The sequence below is a fragment of the Maylandia zebra genome, linkage group LG6 (genome assembly GCF_041146795.1).
Source record: "Maylandia zebra isolate NMK-2024a linkage group LG6, Mzebra_GT3a, whole genome shotgun sequence".
Taxonomy (NCBI): Eukaryota; Metazoa; Chordata; class Actinopteri; order Cichliformes; family Cichlidae; genus Maylandia; species Maylandia zebra.
The window spans coordinates 41,122,057-41,141,276 of NC_135172.1; the positions used below are offsets into that span (position 1 = coordinate 41,122,057).

At 43.5% G+C, this 19,220-nt stretch overlaps 1 protein-coding gene across 2 annotated transcripts; it reads right to left on the minus strand.

Annotated features, from left to right (window-relative positions):
• Window positions 1-1,700: 1,700 nt before the first annotated feature.
• On the minus strand, window positions 1,701-16,705 carry ppp1r12c (protein phosphatase 1, regulatory subunit 12C). Of its 2 annotated transcripts, none has more exons than XM_004538762.5 (20): window positions 16,328-16,705; window positions 14,425-14,599; window positions 14,203-14,333; window positions 13,752-13,870; window positions 12,510-12,669; window positions 12,225-12,369; window positions 12,066-12,140; window positions 11,907-11,980; window positions 11,687-11,799; window positions 11,529-11,593; window positions 10,978-11,108; window positions 10,812-10,899; window positions 10,446-10,563; window positions 8,031-8,149; window positions 7,346-7,389; window positions 5,874-5,910; window positions 5,574-5,687; window positions 5,191-5,241; window positions 4,301-4,351; window positions 1,701-2,882 (listed from the first exon to the last, which is right to left on the minus strand). In XM_004538762.5, exons 1-20 carry the CDS (start codon window positions 16,516-16,518, stop codon window positions 2,796-2,798), a joined length of 2,088 nt encoding a protein of 695 aa, XP_004538819.2. In that variant the 5' UTR covers window positions 16,519-16,705; the 3' UTR covers window positions 1,701-2,795. The 2 variants fall into 2 exon arrangements, with proteins under 2 accessions (XP_004538819.2, XP_004538820.2); XM_004538763.5 differs by having other exon boundaries at window positions 5,583-5,687; window positions 16,328-16,703.
• Between the last annotated feature and the right edge of the window lie 2,515 nt (window positions 16,706-19,220).

Consider the following 19,220-nt stretch of genomic DNA (forward strand, 5'->3'; position numbering starts at 1 on the left):
ATGGCTAATATCAGCCGATACATGGCCCCCACTGATAGAGCAGACTAATTATTGCATTTATTTCTATTACTACTATTATTTAAACAGCTGTAATGAATATGGGATAAATAAAATTGCAGCAGAGCCCAGTACTGTCGGAGATTTGTTCCTGTCAAAAGAGTCAGGATAAGAGCAGCAATTCCCAAACTGTTTAAAAATTGGACAATTTGGATCTGGAAAGTCCAGCCAACACAGAAGTGGTTTAAATCGCCATTCTTCTTAATGTCCACCAGGGTCGGGGAGGGGGGTGGCGGGTGTATCTGTGGCTACACAAACACTTATGGGACTATAAATGTGTCAGATTGACCATGTCTACAAGTCAGCACTGCTAAATTATGTAATCATCTCAGATTAATCTATACAATCTGATTTCTTTTTGCACAAATGGAACAAAGCAGTCTTACATTTTGTTTTTAAAATATGTGCACTGAAGAACATATCCTGGTCAAAAAAAGCCTCCAAGGTCCCTCAAAGTGATACTGCAGGCCAAGGTAATGCCATCAGAGTAAGAATCTGGTTATTTCTAGGGCCGAGGACAATAGCCTCAGTTTTATCTGATTTTAGAAGCAGAAAATTTGAGGTCATCCGGGTCTTTATGTCTGCAAGAAATTCCTGCAGGTTCAGGTGTTCGGTTTCATTTACTCCTGCTCATCCTGAGCACCCTCTGCTGGACACTAAATGAACTGCAAACAACGGGCCCTCTATCGCCCTCTGGTGGACAAACAGTGTAAGGACCTTTCCATATCAAATAACAGATCCTCGTATTCTCGGGACTTCTTGTCGAGAGGGGACTCTGCAGCTGTGGAACAAAAATGTCGATATTTTATTTTTATTATTATTTTTTCCATCCAATTTTAGTCTAAAGTGCTCAAATCAAAGGCAACTGGACTTCTTTTAGGTTCTTGAAGACATTTCACCTCTCATCTGATGGAGTGTCCCATCCATTTAACCTCTAGTGAGGTTGTAACCTTTGAGCTGATGCTGACACGCCTGAACACGTCAGGACATGTTCATGAGTCTCTGCCCTGCCCTACAATCAGGTGAGTTCTGGTCACGCAGGCAGGTGATGGTTAAAACACTTAGGAATGTATCTCTCTGCTTTTATAGGCCGCTGACAGTTGGTGGTGTAGGCCTCCACCTCTGCTCTGCCATGTTGAACCCACCTCCAAGGTAGAGCCCCCACCCTCATCAGCATTTAAACACTGAAGAAGCCTTTCAGATGAGTGATGAAGCATCTTCAAGCACTTACAGATTGAAAGGGAAACGGTCCCATTTTTAACTTTGTAGGTTAACGTGTAGAAAAACACGTTCCCGAGAGTCTCAGGAATTTCACTGCGTCTTTTAAGTTTAGGCATGAAGTGAGCTGCCTCCTGAACTTCTGTTGTGGTATAATTACACTCACAAGGTCTAATTATCGTTTGAAAACAGGCGCCATGGAGGGGGTGTCTCCTGTAAATCCTTAACTGAGCAATCAGGATGCTTTAGCAGAATTCTAATGATTTATGGGCAAAATCAGATCCACTGGACCCGAGAGCCGTTTAAGAGTTTTGAAATATTATTAAGAAGTTGAGAGTGAAAACTTAAATAAAATGTGGGCCTCGATGTTTTATTCACATGTAATGTGGGATTGCTCTTTATCAACAAAAACAAACAACAGATACTTCAACATTTAAGCCCATACTGTATTTTATACTCAACAGTGTACACTGCCAAAGCAAAATAGAAATATTACTTACAAATGCATATCGAAAGGCACGGCATCAAAATACAATATAACATGCATTTGTTGTGGTTGGTTTTATCTTTAAAATTGAAGTAAACATTCAAAAACTGACCCATCCGGCCTTCCTGTTGGACAACGGCCGTCTGTCACATGGTGAATACTTAGCTGGGGGTGGGGCTTTCACAAGCATCCAGTCAAAAATGGCAAAATAGAACTACGAGTAAAGAACAGTTAAGTTGGAGCATGCGTCCTCCGCCTCCTGAAATACCTGTGTGACAAATATTTTCTGTAAACGTCCCTCTGAACATGAGCTGTGCCTGACGTCCATGATTAGCACCCAAAACTCTCCTGAAGCTGCGACTACACCTTTACATCATGTCCTCAGGACGGCCGGCCCCTGAACATAAATGTTTCACATACATCCAGAGGAGCCGGGAGATGTGCGAATTTGGTCCATCTTCTACAGCAGCCAGCTAAAAACAGAAAGCATCGGCCCAAGACTCGTCCTGAGAAACAACACTGACCGCTTGAGGTTTTCCCCCCAAAAGGACATTAAAAAACAACCGGGGCTGGTTTTTGGCACGTTGACGTTATTTGTGACCACCCCGCACACCTGACTGGCTCTTATGCAAATCTTTCACCCCGTCTAAAAACACACTGAGCTCTCACTGTGCATGGCTTTAAGTCTCTTAATACAAAGTTTCACCAGAGCGAAGCACATTAAAATATTTAATTTCTTTTTTTTTTAAAAATACAACAATAAAAACTTATTTAAAAAAAAAAATGTGGGAGTGGGAAGCAGGGACATCCTGTCCGTCCACAGGAGGTGAAGTTCAGCTTGGTTTACAGTAGATCTGCCAAAACATAAAAGGCCCAAACACAGACAATAACCCTGAAAATGACGTTACTCCAGTTACTGTTGAAAGTTGTGCAGTGTGTGTCTCTTCCTCGTTTGTGTCGTCCGTGCTGGACAAAAAAATACATCCTGTAATACTTGTTACGTCCATGGAGGTGAATATTTTCTGTCACAGGTTCATCTCGAGAGTTTGCTAATGACTCGAATCAGAGCGGCGTTCTCATCCTTGAGCCTCTGGTTGTCAGCTCGGAGGTCCCCGAGAACCTGCAGACACATCAGGAGACATCGCTTTAGCCTCAACGCTCTTAGAAAGACGAACTCTGCCTTAAAGAGACAAAACACAGCTGGCCTGATGCACTTCCAATCTACAGGGCATTTCACACGTCTACTGTAGAGATTTACAGCTACTGTAAACAGATTTTTGTAGCCCGTCTTAAACCTCCTTTCATTCTTTAATAAAGACTCAGCGAATCATTAGTTTCATTAAGCGGCAATAAGTTGTTACGTTACCTTTTTCTATCCTTCTAAGCTCCTTCTTTCCCTATTGATTTATCCGGCTGGACATCTGGGCTCCTGGATTGTTTACGTGACCTTAGAAAAATCTGAATCTGTAATCTGAACCACCACAGCCGTGTCACAGTTCAGGACACGAGGGTCCTCGCGGGTCACATGAGTTCAATCATTACGGGAAACTGTGGAGCTCTGCAGAATTTGCTGAGACTGCACAAACACAAGCTTCGACCTCTGGGCTGAAAACGTACGTGTCGAGGTCACAAAACGCTCACAATAGCCAGCGTTACATCAGGAATAATCACGTTTGCAGCCTGCAATAAAAAAAGGCTTCGGTCTTTACGGATAGGTTCCCTCACCCTCGCCAGCTGGGGTCACCGAACTGAACTTCTCGGACTCGTTTGCGTCTTTTGGAGCATTTTTAATGGGATTATCTAACAAATCACATGTTTGCTGACTGATATCTAGAGTTTTATCAGTGTGCTACTCAGCACTAATTAGCAGGTATCCACGTCTGCCTGTTTCACACACGTGAATGCAGCCCGCCAGCTCCGCCCTGCCACCCAAAACAGGGCGGCTACTTCCATCTTCTGATGTAGGTCATTGTAAGAAACGTTTTAGTGGCGACTCCTTCATCCTGCAGAAACGTGTGTGTTATCACATCTGCATTACAAACTGGTCTCACCAGATCTTACAGAGCACAAGAATTCAGCTCCCACCTGCCTACGTTACTGACTACACAAGCACGCGTGCCACTCAGTAATGTAGGCAGACGTGACGCATTTTGGGACAAACTTAACTGACTAAAAATACCAGCGTTAGTTTACTGGTTTTATTTTTGTGGGGTTAAAAAAAAAAAAGAAGTTTATTTTGTTTTCATTGAGCTTTTCATTTACTATCCAGTGAACGCCATTTCTCAGAGGCTCACGCCAAACTTCATACAGCCGCACAAACACATCTCAGTCTCAATAAACTGATGTATCGAAGGATTAAAAGCTTCTAGCTTTCTAGAAGCTTCTGAGGTCACGGTGTATGACAGAATAACTGAGCGTGTCACTGCCCACACAGCTCACTGCTTTCGTTTCGATTTGTGTGTCGCAGCCCTAAAGTGGTTCCTATTCTGCTCTCGTTTGTTATCAGTCGGCTTTCAGCTCTGAAGTGAACATCTGTACCTTCAGCTCGTCTTCCAGTTCCCCTGCTTTCCTCTGGAGCTTCAGCTTCTCCTGTGAACAAGAACAGCGGCACATCAAACTGGCTGAAGCAGCCGGAGCAAATGTGTGTGAAACTGAGGTTTCAACCGGGGTTTCACGCACTGCAGAGCCTGCAGAGCTGTTAATGTGCCCCCACACTCTGACCTCATATTTGATCACAACTTCCAAGATAGCTATGAACACAGAAAATACTCAGCCCCCACAGTTTTAACAGGAAATAAAGGCTTAGTTTCATTAGCGTCCCCGTCAGTCACAAATAAGTCTCAAACAACACACTTTAGGAGGGGACAGAAACTGAAAGGTCTCACACTTCAGATGCTTCGGTATCTGAGAACTCAGGAAATGTTCATGTTGACAGAGAAATAAACAGAAAAGGCCGCCAGCATGGAGAGAAGTGAGTGAGTGAGTGAGTGGAGAACCTTTCCTGAAGACTCCTTAAAGATATTTTGCAGATGTATCTACAGTTGTCTTGGGTGGCTCGAGACTTTTGCACAGCACCGTAGGTGGCGAGCCTGCATATCTAGACTGACAACATCTAGGAGGCGGATGTGATGTGCCAAGACATGCAGCTTGATGATTTTGTTCCCTGTTGAAAGCTCAAAGCTCTTCTAAAACATTCTGTAAGCACAGACTGGAGGCGCTCTTCCTATTTTATACCTTTTGTGTTTTATTATCCTTTGTTACTGCACCATGTCCACTTTTGTTACGCTCGATTTAATGAATTTATTTTTTTAAGCTTCTGATGGTGTGAATTCTTGAAAAAGATTTTGATCTCAGGGGATTTTCCCAGCTAAAAAAACAAAACAAAAAGCCAACACCAGCCAACCGCAAACAAGCAAAAAACAACTTACATATCTCTCCAGCTCCAGCAGGGCCGGCCGGTCTGTGCTGCTCTCCTGACTCTGCCACACACAGAAATGATGATTTTATTCAGGTGCACGGATGTAATGTGAGAGCTGATGACAAACTAACAAAATAAAATGTTGCTCTTTTAGCTCGATGTTTTACTCTTGGGCTCTAGAATAGCTTTGCATGATTCACAGCTCAAATAATCTTCATCTTATATTCTGGATGTTCCTGTCATTTAGAGCATCGGCGTCTCGCTGTGACTTTGAAGCCTAGTTCTGGTTTCCTCTGCTTACTTTGGCTGACACGATGGCAAAGCCCAGAGAGCACGTCCCTGTTTTTAAATAACACCTCACACGCTGCTTAAATGTCAGAGGCATCAGCAAACCTGCCCAACCTGTCGGAGTCTCTCCAGCTCCACTTTGTTTTGGCTGAGCTGCAGCTCCATCTCCTGCAGCTTCTCCTTCAGAGACACATTCTCCTGCAGCATCTTGAAGTACAGCTGAAGGGAAACACAACACATTAGTGAAGGATTTGCAAGAAAATACAAGTGTGTGTTTGTTTCAGGTGACCAGGTGGAAACAGTTGGTTGAGGTTTCAGTCTGTGGTCCTGGATTTAGTGAGCTACATATCGGTTTCAGCCTTGAGGCTGGTTTTCTGGTGTGTGTGGTGAAGGTCGGCTACGTACCGGTCTATAATCAGATGCATCTGACAGCTGACTCCCACTGCAGAGACACATAAGAGAGATCCCTCCATGATATCAAAACACATCACAAATCGTATGGACCTTGTTCTCTGAATGCAGGAACACAATCGAGTAAATCAGAGGAGAAACCAAAGAAAGAAAGAGGCAAGTCTTAGATGGTCTGGACTCGTGGATGTAGAGGCAAAGATGGCGCTGCGAAGCAAGAGAAGCAAACCAAAGAGAAGATTCGTGGAAGCGAAGGAGGACAGAGGAGAAGCCAAGTGAACGGACCAGATGATCACTCCAAAAGGGAGCCGCCGAACGAAGGAGGAACGAAGTTTTGCGACACTGCTGCACTCATGATTTGTGCCTTTCAGTGAATTTGTCTGTTTTTAAATGGTTAATAAACAGTGCTGGGTGTACGTGACGTGATCGTTTCTCAGGACAAGCCAGACAAGGTTTAAAGACCGCTCCCCTAACAACAGGTTCTATGGCATGTCTGAAATCACTAAAATATGAAGAAAAGCAAACCCCCACAAATAAACAAGCAAAAAAAGAAATTATTTTCCATCTGCTTTTCTACTAAGGCGTGCGTCGGTAACCTTCCCTATCAAAAGAGCCATTTTTGCTCCTCCTACCAAACAACGGGAGGAAAAAAGCAGCGCACACGGTGACGGGCGACCAATCATCAAAAAGGGAAAAGAAGCAGAACCAGCAAAAGTCAGGGGAATAAAATGACAAAAGCAGGAAAATGACAGCTTTGTGTAAAATTTCTAAGATCTGACCTCAATATTTATACGCTCTAATCATTTACTCATATTCAGAGCAAGATGCAGATCAACAAGATTGTATGAACAACAAAAAAAAAGGGTAAAGAAAAGGATGCACATGCACTTCAAATATTAATCTGCTAATTTTAGCGTTCGTTAAAGAGGCAGCGGTGAGGACTTTATTTCAGGTAAGGCTCACTTGACAATCCTGCTGGCTGTGTCACATCACAGTGGCGTAATTTCTTTTATCTCATTTATAATTATTTAGGCGCAGCATCGAGGAATGTGTCACACCGGGCGAATTATTCCCTCCCGCCTCAAACAGGCGTCGCTGTAAAACTAATGAGTCTAGAAAAGATCGTGTTCTCTCTGCCTAATCCTCCTCCTAAATGACATCCATCATTTAATCTTGTTCACACTGAACAAATCTGCTCCTGGACGGGTGTGAACGCGTTGTTTGGAGAACCAAAACATTTCAGGATCTCACCAAATCATCAACAATTCAAACCAGCAGAAATGCCAGTTCACAGTCAGAGAATACAGCTCATTACATCTGAAATGCAGACATTTATTTCAGACATCAGGATCAAAAGCGGGAAAAAAATATAGAGATGCATGAAATAAATGTACAGAAAACAAATTATTTCATTTGCACGTGTGTGAAATAAAAGAAATGCATGACACACAAGAATGAATGAGACTCACAGGGTTGTACTGTTTTTATCATCTGGATGAACGTTGTCCTCGTTCTGCAAAACAAGATATTCACAGTTAAGACTTCAACAACCGACTCAAATATCCATCTTGTTTCATATAAATGAGATTCGAATGCAAACATTCACACATTACAGCAGCAGGATGTTTATTTCTTTTATTAAAAACAGCCTGCTTCCCCGAAGCTGCTGTTTCTGACACAACAGGAAGTAGCCCAGATGTGCTCATGACTCGAGGCAGTTGCCTCATTCGCTCACTGCTCTAAACCCTTATCAGCTCGCCTGGTCGTCGCATTTATCTTGAGCTACCGAGCTGCAGGTTTTCGATGCGCTAATACACGATCTATCGCTATCACGCAGTCTCCTCTATTTAAGCGTCTCTGAGCTTTTGTGCTGGAATATCTTGTCTTCAAGACACTCAGGATGGGGCGCACAGTGCCAGGTTATAAAAGTCAACAGGTGGCCGGCCTAAGCGCCACAAAGACCGTGGCGCACACCTGACGATGTGACGTCAAACTCACATGATGTCTACAGTACAGGATCTAAAATGGCTTTGCTCACTGTTTGTTTATGTCTTGAGTTACACAATGACTCATAAGGTTGCCCTCTCACCAACTTCAGTGCTGTGGAAAACAGGAAGGAAGACTGGGAAATTACTTTATCTGCACCGCTCTCACCTCTTCCCCCGGCTTAACGACGCCGGTGGAGCGTCTTTCCCTCCTCACTCTCCGCCTGTCCTTTGCTTGCAGACGCTTGTCTCCCTCCGGCTCCTCCTGCTTCACCTGTGGGTCTGTGTCTGAAACACAAGGAGGTCAACAGAAAACGCTCGTGAGGCGTGTGGAGTTCAGGCAGAGGCATCGTAGCGATGCATAAACGTAGATTCGTTTCCAAATGAAACTTGGCGCCATAGCCGCCTTATCTTTGCTTCCTGGCTTCATCTCAGATCACTGCACGTCGAGGCTTGTGAGGAATGAGTTCAGACAACACAAACTGCTGGTTTGGGCTTTGAACTGAATGTTCTTGCAACTTAACTTTAAAAACTGATTTTGCTTCATCATATCAGATGGTGAACTGCACCAAAAACCCCCCACAAAACACGGGTGGAGCGTGCTGAGTGATAAAAGTACGATAAATGGGTCAGATGGTTTCTACCGCAGCTCAATGAGTTTGAGTATGCAGTAGCCGCCCTATCTACCCATAGAAACACAGCACAAGCAGCACTAGCCTTCGCAGTATGTGAGAAACCATCATTTCCTTTAAGACGCTGCCCTTAAGAGCACTCCACCCAAAAGCTGCCTCATATGTCACTTATATTGTGGGAGTCTTACTGTAAACAGAGGCGATGTAAGACTTCCAGCCACACAAACAGCAAACGCGTATGGTGGGTTTCGCCATGCTCAGGTAGTTTCCAAGTATTTCACTTTGAGTTTTTTAAGGAGTCTTTAAATATTTTAAAGATATTTTAACCAATAAATCAGGACTCAGTGGTGGGACTGCTGAGTCTGGCTGATTTTCCCTGTAACTCGTTGCGTTCGGTGCACCTCTGTGCTGCTTGTTGTCCTAAATGAACTGCTCCCTGGAAACCCTGTAACATATGGTACAAGCTACACCCTCCCACAGGCTCCAACCTGACCCACTGGATGGCCTTTGAAAAATGTGAAAATTGAAAATAATGACACAAATGTTAGACTGACTGTATTTTTGCCATTACTTTTATTAACTATTGTTATTATTAAATTAAACTGAGAAGCTCCTGCTGTTTCGTTGTTGTTTGTCTTTCCAGTGAATGGGTCCGTGGGTACAAACAAACAAACGTTTTCTGTTAGTTAAAACTATTTTTTTGTGTTGGTTTTATTGTAAACAGGATAGAGTCTGAGTGTTGAGACTTTTTCCTGCAACCTTTAGCACACAGTGCCCACGCTGATGCGCTTCTTTTATTTCCTGCAACACCATTTCTTTATAATGTGTATAAACTGAAATGCATTTTTGCAAATCGCATTTATTTTTCTTAAGCAATTAAATGTGTAACTAAACCTGTTAACACTAAAAGAAGACGACACAAGTTGCAGATGTTTGTATACAGTAGCTTTACTGGTATGACCTACTTAAGCTCAAACTAGGGTCATACGTGGCCTGCGGTCTAAAATTAGTTTTACACCCCTAACCGAACAGTCGTAGCTGGACTTCTGACCTGATTTTCAGTTTTTCTCAGACTCATATTCATCTTTGACTACAGACTGCATATTAAAGATGGACACAGCCACCGTGATGTCACAGTTGTGAAGTCGCAAGCCTGGCATTTTGAATCTGGGTGTGATCATGGCGACATATATCTGACCGTGCCGTACATGCAGGTGCAGAGAACAGACATCCTACTCCAGAATCCGAGCTATCGGTTGCTTCACCTGCATAACACGCATACCTGAATGTTTAAACAATCCTGAGGAGGGACGCCGGCAGGAAAGCAGCAGTTGGAAAAAGACTAATGCTGAAAAGTCAGCAAGATTCTTACATTTGAAGTGACAAGTTAACAGCTGTTCTTACACTTTGGGTATTAAATATTCATATGATGATTCTACGTTTAAGTTTTAAAAGTTAACTGATCTGACAGATTAGATGCAATGACTGTATCTGCTGAAAAAGAGGAAGCGAAAGCACTGCCAGAAATATTCAGACAGGACGAGCAGACACAAGTCGGACTCACTAAGAAACTTGTGACTGACCCAATAAAGTCGTCTATGTTAAAGTTTACAGAAGTCAAGTGATAAATGGTTTCATGTTCCCCATACGCTTTCATACAACGTGGCTTCTTTTTACAACCAAATGAGGCGCCCCCTGTTGGCGATTCGTAAAAACACAGGATTAAGTCACGTCCCCTTTCAGGCTGTATACACACCAGCTCCCTCAGTTTTAACAGAACTTGGAAGATAATTCTGACATTGCTGATCGCAGATGTGCCGCACTTCTTTGGTTTAATTCCTTTTTAAACTTTGGTGCTACACAGACACACAACAATAACTTTTATAGTGAAAATTATGAAATTCTTCTGAATTTATCCAGTTTTTGGGTTCTTAGCTGTCTGTGTCACTCACCTCTTTCTGCAGTCGTGATGGTGACGAGGGGGCTGACCGGCTGGATGGTTCGAGGTGAAGAATCGCCAGATTTAGCCACACACTTCTCAGCTTCTTTGAGGTCCGTTAGAGTCACACCCTGCATGCACAGAGCACAAACAAAACCGCCAAGAGGAATTAAAAACATTGCAGTACACTGCTGCTAACTCAGCACTGGTGCAGCAGTGTGATGCTCTTAAAATCATCCTAGTAAATTATTCACTCTTCCCCAAACTGTGTTCAAATGTTTAATTATCACGGGCGTCTGCACGCTTTTTACAGGGACTGTTAACAAAAAAATAACAAAAAACTGAATAGCATGTACTGAATCTGGATAAGAAGTATTACCTGTGTGGGGCGGCGAGTCTGCCGCAACAGCTTAGAGCGAGCTTTCCTCTGAGACTCGGACTCTTCGTCTCTCGCTGGGGCCTGGAATCTAAACACACAAACGACTTCCCTCATCAGACACTTTTCAAAGCATTTTCACTGTTAGTAAAATGTTTGTTTCTCTTACTTGCGCCTGTCAGCGTTGGGAGCGTTGGGACTATCTGCGGCAGCGTCCTTCGTCTGAGGGGTGGGTTGTACTCTGGCAGTGCGGCTCGCCTTGTCCTGCTCCTTCTCCTCCTCTTGTTTATTTGTTGGTGTCTGGATCACATAGGAGAGAAGAAAAAAGGACAACGGATTATATGTCACCATTTCAGAATCAGATTTATGACCCGAGTGAAAAAATAAAAAACGCTAATATCAGCATGTGTTGAAATGTATTCTTTGTTTTTTTACTTGGCATGCTTATCCTTCATTTGGGGGGGGGGGGGACCCAGCCTCAGGTATGAATCAGAGAAACTGCATTCTTTTGCACTCCAGCCTTGCATGCTGCTGCTTGCTCAGCACAAGCTTCAGCTTTGAATAAGTAGTTTCAATAAACTAGTTTTGGGCTCATTTAAAAGCAGTAGCACAACTCTTTACTGCAACATGTTTTATCATATCTGATCACATGCGCTACACACCATTACCTAACACCTGCTGAAAATGAAACATCCTGTAAGATAAACTCTGATTTTTTACCTTGTCGGCCGGAGTGACAGCAGACGTCGCACTCTCTGTATCGGGACTGGAGACAGTTGAGCTTTCTGCACAAAAACAGGAATCGGCATCATTCACTACAATCAGCACACTGATGCTGATTTACAGAGCATGCAGTACTCATGACCAGGGAGGTTTACCGGGGCTGCTCTCTTTCTCCTCGCTCAGGTCCAAGCCTCCTGAAATGCCCCGCTCCTTAGACTGGTCTTGTAAAGTCATCTTTTCTCTGCTGCTCATCCTGCACACCGAGCTCCTGCAGGTACAATAAGGGAGACACAAGTCACGTGGCAATTTGTAACTTTTGCTTTGAAACGAAAGAATTTTTATTTAATTCTGGATAAGAAACAGATGATTATTAACCTCCGCCGCTTGTTTTGTGCATTCGTAGCGTTGGACCCCGGTTGCCTGTCCAATACTGACCTCTCATTAAGCCACTATGAAAGAAAAAGAGAGGCACAATCAAGAAACCCAAACTACCAGATTACATAAATGCACAATATGAGGTAAAGACAAACTTACATTGGCTTGTTTTTGAGATAATTCCTCCAGGAGCTCTGAAACGCTTTCATCAGCAACATCAAATGGGGTCTGACCCTAAAAGTATTCAAGCAAACTGTTAAAGAGGCTGACTAGATGAATTTGATGCAGGAAGATAAGTTTTCTTTATCCGGGACTCACCCCTTTGCTGCGAGCTTCCATATTGCACAGCTGTTCAGCCAGGATGCGACAGGCCTCCCCCTGACCCCAGTGAGCTGCAGCATGGAGGGGTGTCCAGCCATCAAAGTCCACAGCTGACACATCCAGCCCGCACTGACAGAGTATCCTGGAACAGCAAAGGAAGATATAAAGTCAAACTACTGAATAGAAGAAGAGCACAGTCCAGACAAACACCTACCCTCACTTAAAATCTGATTTTAAGCTTAATGTCAAAGATCTACAACACAATAAGTCAGAAATGTTTACTTCAGGGCCTCGAGGTAGCCTTTGGCTGCAGCCACGTGCAGCGGGGTGGCTCCAGTCTTTGGGTGTCGCACGTCAGCAGGCAGGCCCTCAGTCAGCCACGTGCGGGCGTCTGCCATGATTTGCTCCTCCTCCCGACGTTTAGCTGACTCCACGTCCACACCTGAATAAACACACAATGTCAAATTAACGTGTTTCCTGTTTTTTTAATGAATTTCTGTCTAAAGATTGGAGGACTTGTCATCCTAGCGTCTTAGCTCTAAAGCTAAATCCTCAAGTGTCCAGCCTATAACTTTGAAATTAAGTCCCATTACCATCTAGGATGAACGCCATCCGCATACACGCATCACACACATGTACAAAAAAGGCAACCACCGAGAAACAAAGTTTCCAGTTTTTTCACATTTTAGCCAGCACCACTAACAGAAACATGTATGGGCCATAACTGGGCCAAGTCAAGTTTGAATGCAGTTGCAGCTGTTAAAGTTCCATTGATGAGAAATAAGTTGATTAAAGTTTCAGACACACAAACATACAAGTCACCCTCCAATAAAAAGCACAAATCATAACCATTCAACTTTCTCCTTTAAAAGCTGCCACTTTGTACTGTGAAACTCAGCTTCCTGCTACATGCGGAGCTCTCCCAGGAAAGAAACATCACTGGATCTCCTCCGCTTTGCTGAATAAAAACATTTTAACTTTAGCTTCACTTTGCGGAGCCGAATTTGGTGACTGGGGAAGATGGAGCGTGATGAAAATCATGCTCAGCACTGCACTTCAGATCTTTTGTGGGAAATGTTCTCCCTCTGAGAGTTTCAGAAGAACTAATGCTGTAAGTGTGATAGTAGTGGATGAATTAATAATGTCAGGAGAGCTTAATTGATGAAAATGCTTCTGGTTGCGCTCCTGACCTGATACACTGACTTATTTTTTCTGAAGACCCCTGTTTGGTCACTGGATTGTAGCTGCAGAAACAACATCTGTGACCAGCAACATTCCTTAACATGAAGATGAGGTCACCTCCAGCCCGTTGATGGAGATGACCTTAGTTGTCAACATGGTGCTACTCAGTACATAAACTGTCACAAAATGTATGCCACGCAAAATCCTGATCACAAAGCTCACTAATGGCACCTGCTGCATGCACATGACCGTGTCTCACACCGTTTGGATGCAAAAGGAACAGCTCCAGAACTTTGATTGCACAAAGAAACGCCTTCCAACTACACACAGAAAAAGACTTACCGTGTCTCCGAGTGTAACTCTGAAGTAGGGACTCAGTGGTTTCATCCAGAGCAATGTCCGCAGGAACATCACCATCACAGTTCACAGCAGTGAGAGAAGCACCTTCCTGCAGGAGGAACCTGACAAAACAAACATGGAGGTAGAGACGATTCATTTAACCTCAGAAGGCCAACACAATGACCTTTAAACAGACGACTTCTGGTCATGTTATCGGTGTTTGTGGCGCATGCACATTGGAACAAAACACTTAGTCACTGAAATGACACTGAAATGATAAAATGGAAAAAAGTTTTCTTTCTCTAAATGTGAGCTGTGTGTGTGCTGGCACAGCCCACTCATGCTTCATCCGCCAAACATGATAACAATGTTTGTATTGTTGACTGCAGAAAGACTGGCACTGAAGCTACACACACACAGAAGCAAAGCTGCTGTGTTCTGCTATTGTACACACTCTGTGATGTCAGCGTGGCCGCAGGAGGCAGCAACATGTAGCGCCGTCCATCCCTCATTGTCAACCTGGTTCACACTGGCACCCAGCTCCAAAAGGAAGGTCACAATTTCTATGCTGCCGTCTATGCAGGCCTGTGTCAGAGGAGAGGAAAAAAAAAATTACGAAACTGCACAATTTTTTATTCACGAGCCAATAAAACCTCAGGGGGAGAAACTGCTTCACCTGGTGTAGAGCAGTGATCCCGTCTGCATTGGAGCAGTTAATAATTGCTGCTGTATCCTCGCCATTCCTTCTTTTAGTCTGTTTGGCCTCCTCCAAAATCACCTTGGCCTCCTCCGTGTCTCCGCTGGCACAGGCTGCGAGAAACTCAGCAGCAATATCAAATTTCACCTTTTTCCTGAAAACAGAGGAGACAGGCAGCTGCATGAATTCACTATTCAGCTCTTATACACACCATACAGACCAAACTCACAATGAAATACACGCTGTAAGGGAAACTATGATCGTTTCAAGTAAACCGAAATGTGTAGGTGCAAACCGAAAAATGAAAGTTTTGATGTAGAACTGAATGAATGTAACTGAACACTGCAACAAAAGAGACCTCAACAACTGAGCTAGGTGGTGTAAACGCAGTGCACTGATCAACAGAAGGACACCACCTGTGTGAAACAAAATGTAGTGGGTGTTGATTGTACCGAGCTTTCTCATCAGGCCAAAATAAACTGTAAACTGTGCTGCTACTGTTATGGATTTGTGACTGGCTATATAAGCCATACGCAGCAACTTAAAACTGATGGCTTGTTGGGCCGATGCAGCTGGGAGTTTTTGATTTTTTACAATTTTACGATCTACAAGAACTAAAAGAGTTGATTGAATGACAAGGTATGTCATAATAAATGTGCGGAAGGGGCGAATATAGTGAAATTCTCACAGTGACGCATCTATAAAAATTTACAACCAAACCCAACTGAATACAAGTCCGTTGTATACTTTCAGGACCCACGCAAACTCTGACAGACCCTACAACTTATCCCTCACATCCTTGTAAGACTAACAGAGAAATACCCACTGAAAAACTTCCACAAGATTTCTTGGGGACTATTTTCAGGTGCGTATGAATAAAGTTATTGTCTGTATAGGCTTTTAGTCATCCAGATCAGGGTCATCTAAGGAGCTTGGAAAGAAAAGCGACTGGACTTCTTAAAGTTTCTTGAGAATGTTTCATCTCTCATCCGACAAGTGTCTTCAGTACTACAACACACAGCTGTAGGTCAAAACTGTGACACCTGATGGAGAGAAATAATCCTTTCTGATCTTGCATCACCGCTAAATCATTAATGGGAAACGCTGCAACTTGGGATGTGTTTTGTCTTACTACTTTATTTAATCTACGGTCTCGGTTATGTATTGCGGTATATCACAGATCTAATAATGTTTTATCAGAAACATTGTAACTAAACATCCCCCCCGCCAAATTTTTGATCCTTTTTTTCCAGGATCTTTTGACAATGGCAACACATTTGTATTATATCAGCCTCAATTTGTTAAACAAATGTGCCTTCAATAAACTGGCAAAGGCCTTTTTGTGTCTGTCATCATAAATACTGACCTTTGTTTCCATCGTCAATATTCATAATGTTGCATCATCTCAGACGGACAACTAGGCAATAACTACTCAAATACTATGATTAGCATTAGGCTCTTTAACTTGAAACTGGCTCATTAAAGGTCGTCTGGATAAAAACAACCACTGCAAATCGTATAAGTTATAGCAGGCTGGAAAACAACGAAAGGAATTATGCGCTTTAAAATAGGAGATTTTAGACCATCTCAGACCAGCAGTGGTGGGACTGATGGAAATAAAAACCTTCACCTAAGACACTTGGCTAGCTAGCTACCGCTCACAGCAAATTCCGGCCTCTGAAAGTATGCATGGCAACAAATAAACATTAAAATGTTAAATAAAGGACTGTAGAGCGGGCGTGTTTTCTGCTGTGGTGTGATTCTATTATCGAGCCCATCTACAGCCCAAACCCCCGCACAGCATTCCTCCCTCAGCCTATCGTCAGATGTTGGAGCTAAGCTAGCAGGCTGTTAGCCGGTTTGACAGGAGATGTTTCCTGACCGTCGCCTCTCGTCTCCTCCCCCAGATAGCGGCTGGTCCTTCGGCGGGTCGTCGAGCTCGGCCTCGGGCTCCCCTCCTCCGTTCCCGGCATCGCCCCGCCGCCTCAGCCTGGGCACATCTGAGGCTCTGTCGGTGGAGGAGCCGGCCCAGCGCTTCAGCTGCTCCCGCCGCTTGGTCCTCGCGTCTCCCATTTATGCGTCCGCGGAGGACCGTGTTTTTAAAAATAAAACACACACAGAGGCAGCAGCGGCGGACACTCCCTCCATGTGTATGCTTTCACTTCCTGGTTCTCTAGCTCCGGGCTCCGTTCTGCGTAGTAGAATGAGCCTTGGCTCGTGCCCGCGGGCACAAGGAGCGCGCAGAGCTGTGCAGGCCTGCCCCCGTGACGTCACCACCGCTGGTTTCGTTTGCAGCAGGCCCTGGAAAGGAAATACAGAAATAGTTTAATGCTTGGGTACTGTCTAAAGCTGCTGCTGAACTCCCTGACATTGTGGTTTCTCATAGTCCGTTTTAGCCTAATGCTTACTTAATAGTGAGAGGACAAATACTAGAAGCGCTAGAAACACTATGCATGTCACAATTCACACCATCTCAGTTCTATTTAAAAAGCACCAGTTTGTAAAAACCCACCTCAAAACACTCTTTCCAGCACTGTTAGGACCCAATCAGCCATCCCCTATGAGCAAGCACTCTGTGATGATCGGAAGGAAAAAGTCTCTTTTAACAGGAAGAGGCCTTTTGTATAACCAGGCTCAAAAAGGAGTTCATAGAGACAAAAACACAAGAACAAAATACAGAAATTACATACAAACACAGAGGAAGTAAAAAGAGGTGAGTGGAGAAGAAATAGAAATCTTGGCTAGCCCCCCCAACTATGAGCTTTATGTAAAGATTTAAGCCTGATTTTAAATTAGAGAGGCCCTGAATTCAAACCGGGACCACAGTAGAGGGGTCTGATAGCTGAAGGCTCTGCATTTTACGCTCTCTACTTTTAGAAACTCTAGAAACCAGAAGTAAGCCTACACTTTGAAAAGTGAAGGCAAGGCAAGTTTATTTATATAGCACAATTCAACAACAAGGTGATTCAAAGTGCTTTACAGAGACATTAAAAAACAAAAACAAATAAAAAGCATGATTTAAAATTGATTAAAAAAACAGTAGATAAAACCAGAACAGTAGATAAAATCAGTAGTTAAAATGTAAGTTTTGAAATTTAAACTTAAAAGTGTGGATTTGGTGTTTTATTCAAATACAGCTGAGAACAGGTGAGTCTTCGCCTGGATTTAAATAAACTGAGTGTTTCAGCTGATCTGAGGCTTTCTGGGATTTTGTTCCAGATATATGGAGCATAAAAGCTGAATGCAGCTTCTCCGTGTCTGGTTCTGACTCTGGGAACTGATAAAAAACCGCATCCAGATGACCTGAGGGATCTGGAAGGTTCATACTGGGTCAGGAGTATTGTATTTTGTGTATTTTGTATTATGTATTTTGGTCCTAAACCATTCAGAGCTTTATAGACCAGCATCAGAACTTTAAAGTCTATCCTCTGACGGACAGGCAGCCAGTGTAAAGACCTCAGAGCTGGACTGATGTGGTCGACTTTTTTGGTCTTAGTGAGGACTCGAGCAGCAGATGTCTGACTGATTTTTTAGGCAGACCTGTAAAGATGCTGTTACAGTAATCAAGCCTACTAAAGATGAATGCATGGACTAGTTTTTCCAGGTCCTGTTGAGACATCAGATCTTTTATCCTTGATATATTCTTGAGGTGATAGTAAGCTGACTTTGTTATTGTCTTAATGTGTTTTTCTAAGTTTAGGTCTGCATCCGTCACTACACCCAAATTTCTCGCCTGGTTTGTGGTTTTTAGATGTATAGATTGAAGTTCTCTGGTGACCTGTAATCGTTTTTCTTTGGCGCCAAAGACTATTACCTCAGTTTTGTTTTTGTTTAGTTGGAGAAAATTGTGGCACAACCAGTCATTAATTTCCTCAATGCATTTACCAAGAGCCTGTACAGGGCCTTGGTCTCCTGGTGACATTGTGATATATATTTGTGTGTCATCTGCATAGCTGTGATAGTTTATTTTGTTGTTCTTTATAATCTGTGCCAGTGGGAGCATGTAAATGTTAAACAGAGGGGGTCCCAAGATGGAACCTTGGGGAACTCCACATGTGATACTTGTCTGCTCAGATGTGAAGTTACCTATTGATACAAAGTATTTCCTGTTTTCTACGTATGTTTTGAACCAGTTTAGTACAGTTCCTGAAAGACCTGTCCAGTTCTCCAGTCGTTTGAGTAATATGTTGTGGTCAACTGTATCAAATGTTGCACTGAGATGCAGTAAAACTAAGACTGACATTTTTCCACTGTCTGTATTCAGACATATGTCATTAAACACTTTGGTCAGAGCGGTTTCAGTGCTGTGGTTCTGTCTAAAACCTGACTGGAAGGCATCATAGCAGTTATTCTGTTTTAAGAAATAATTGAGCTGTTGAGAAACTGCTTTTTCAATGATCTTACTTAACGACTTTTACTGCCGTTTTGACGAGCCATCGGGCAGCCTTCACACCTCCAACGGCCCCAACAATAGAGACACTTTGGACACTCATTCCCCCACCTCTCCCCCCTCCATAGAGCCATCACCACCGTCAAACACTTCACCTACAACACCCCCCTCCTCACCCCACACAAAAGAGGATTTCACACCACCTCCTCCCACCACAACTCTTCATATTCATGAAGCAGGTGTGAGGAAGCAGACGGTGTGTCTCCTGCCACCCTCAGACACTGTGCAAACGAGCTGGCCCCAGTGTTTTCTGGCATTTTCAACTCCTCACTGCAGGCATGTCATGTGCCTGCCTGCTTCAAGTCCTCTACCATAATCCCTGTCC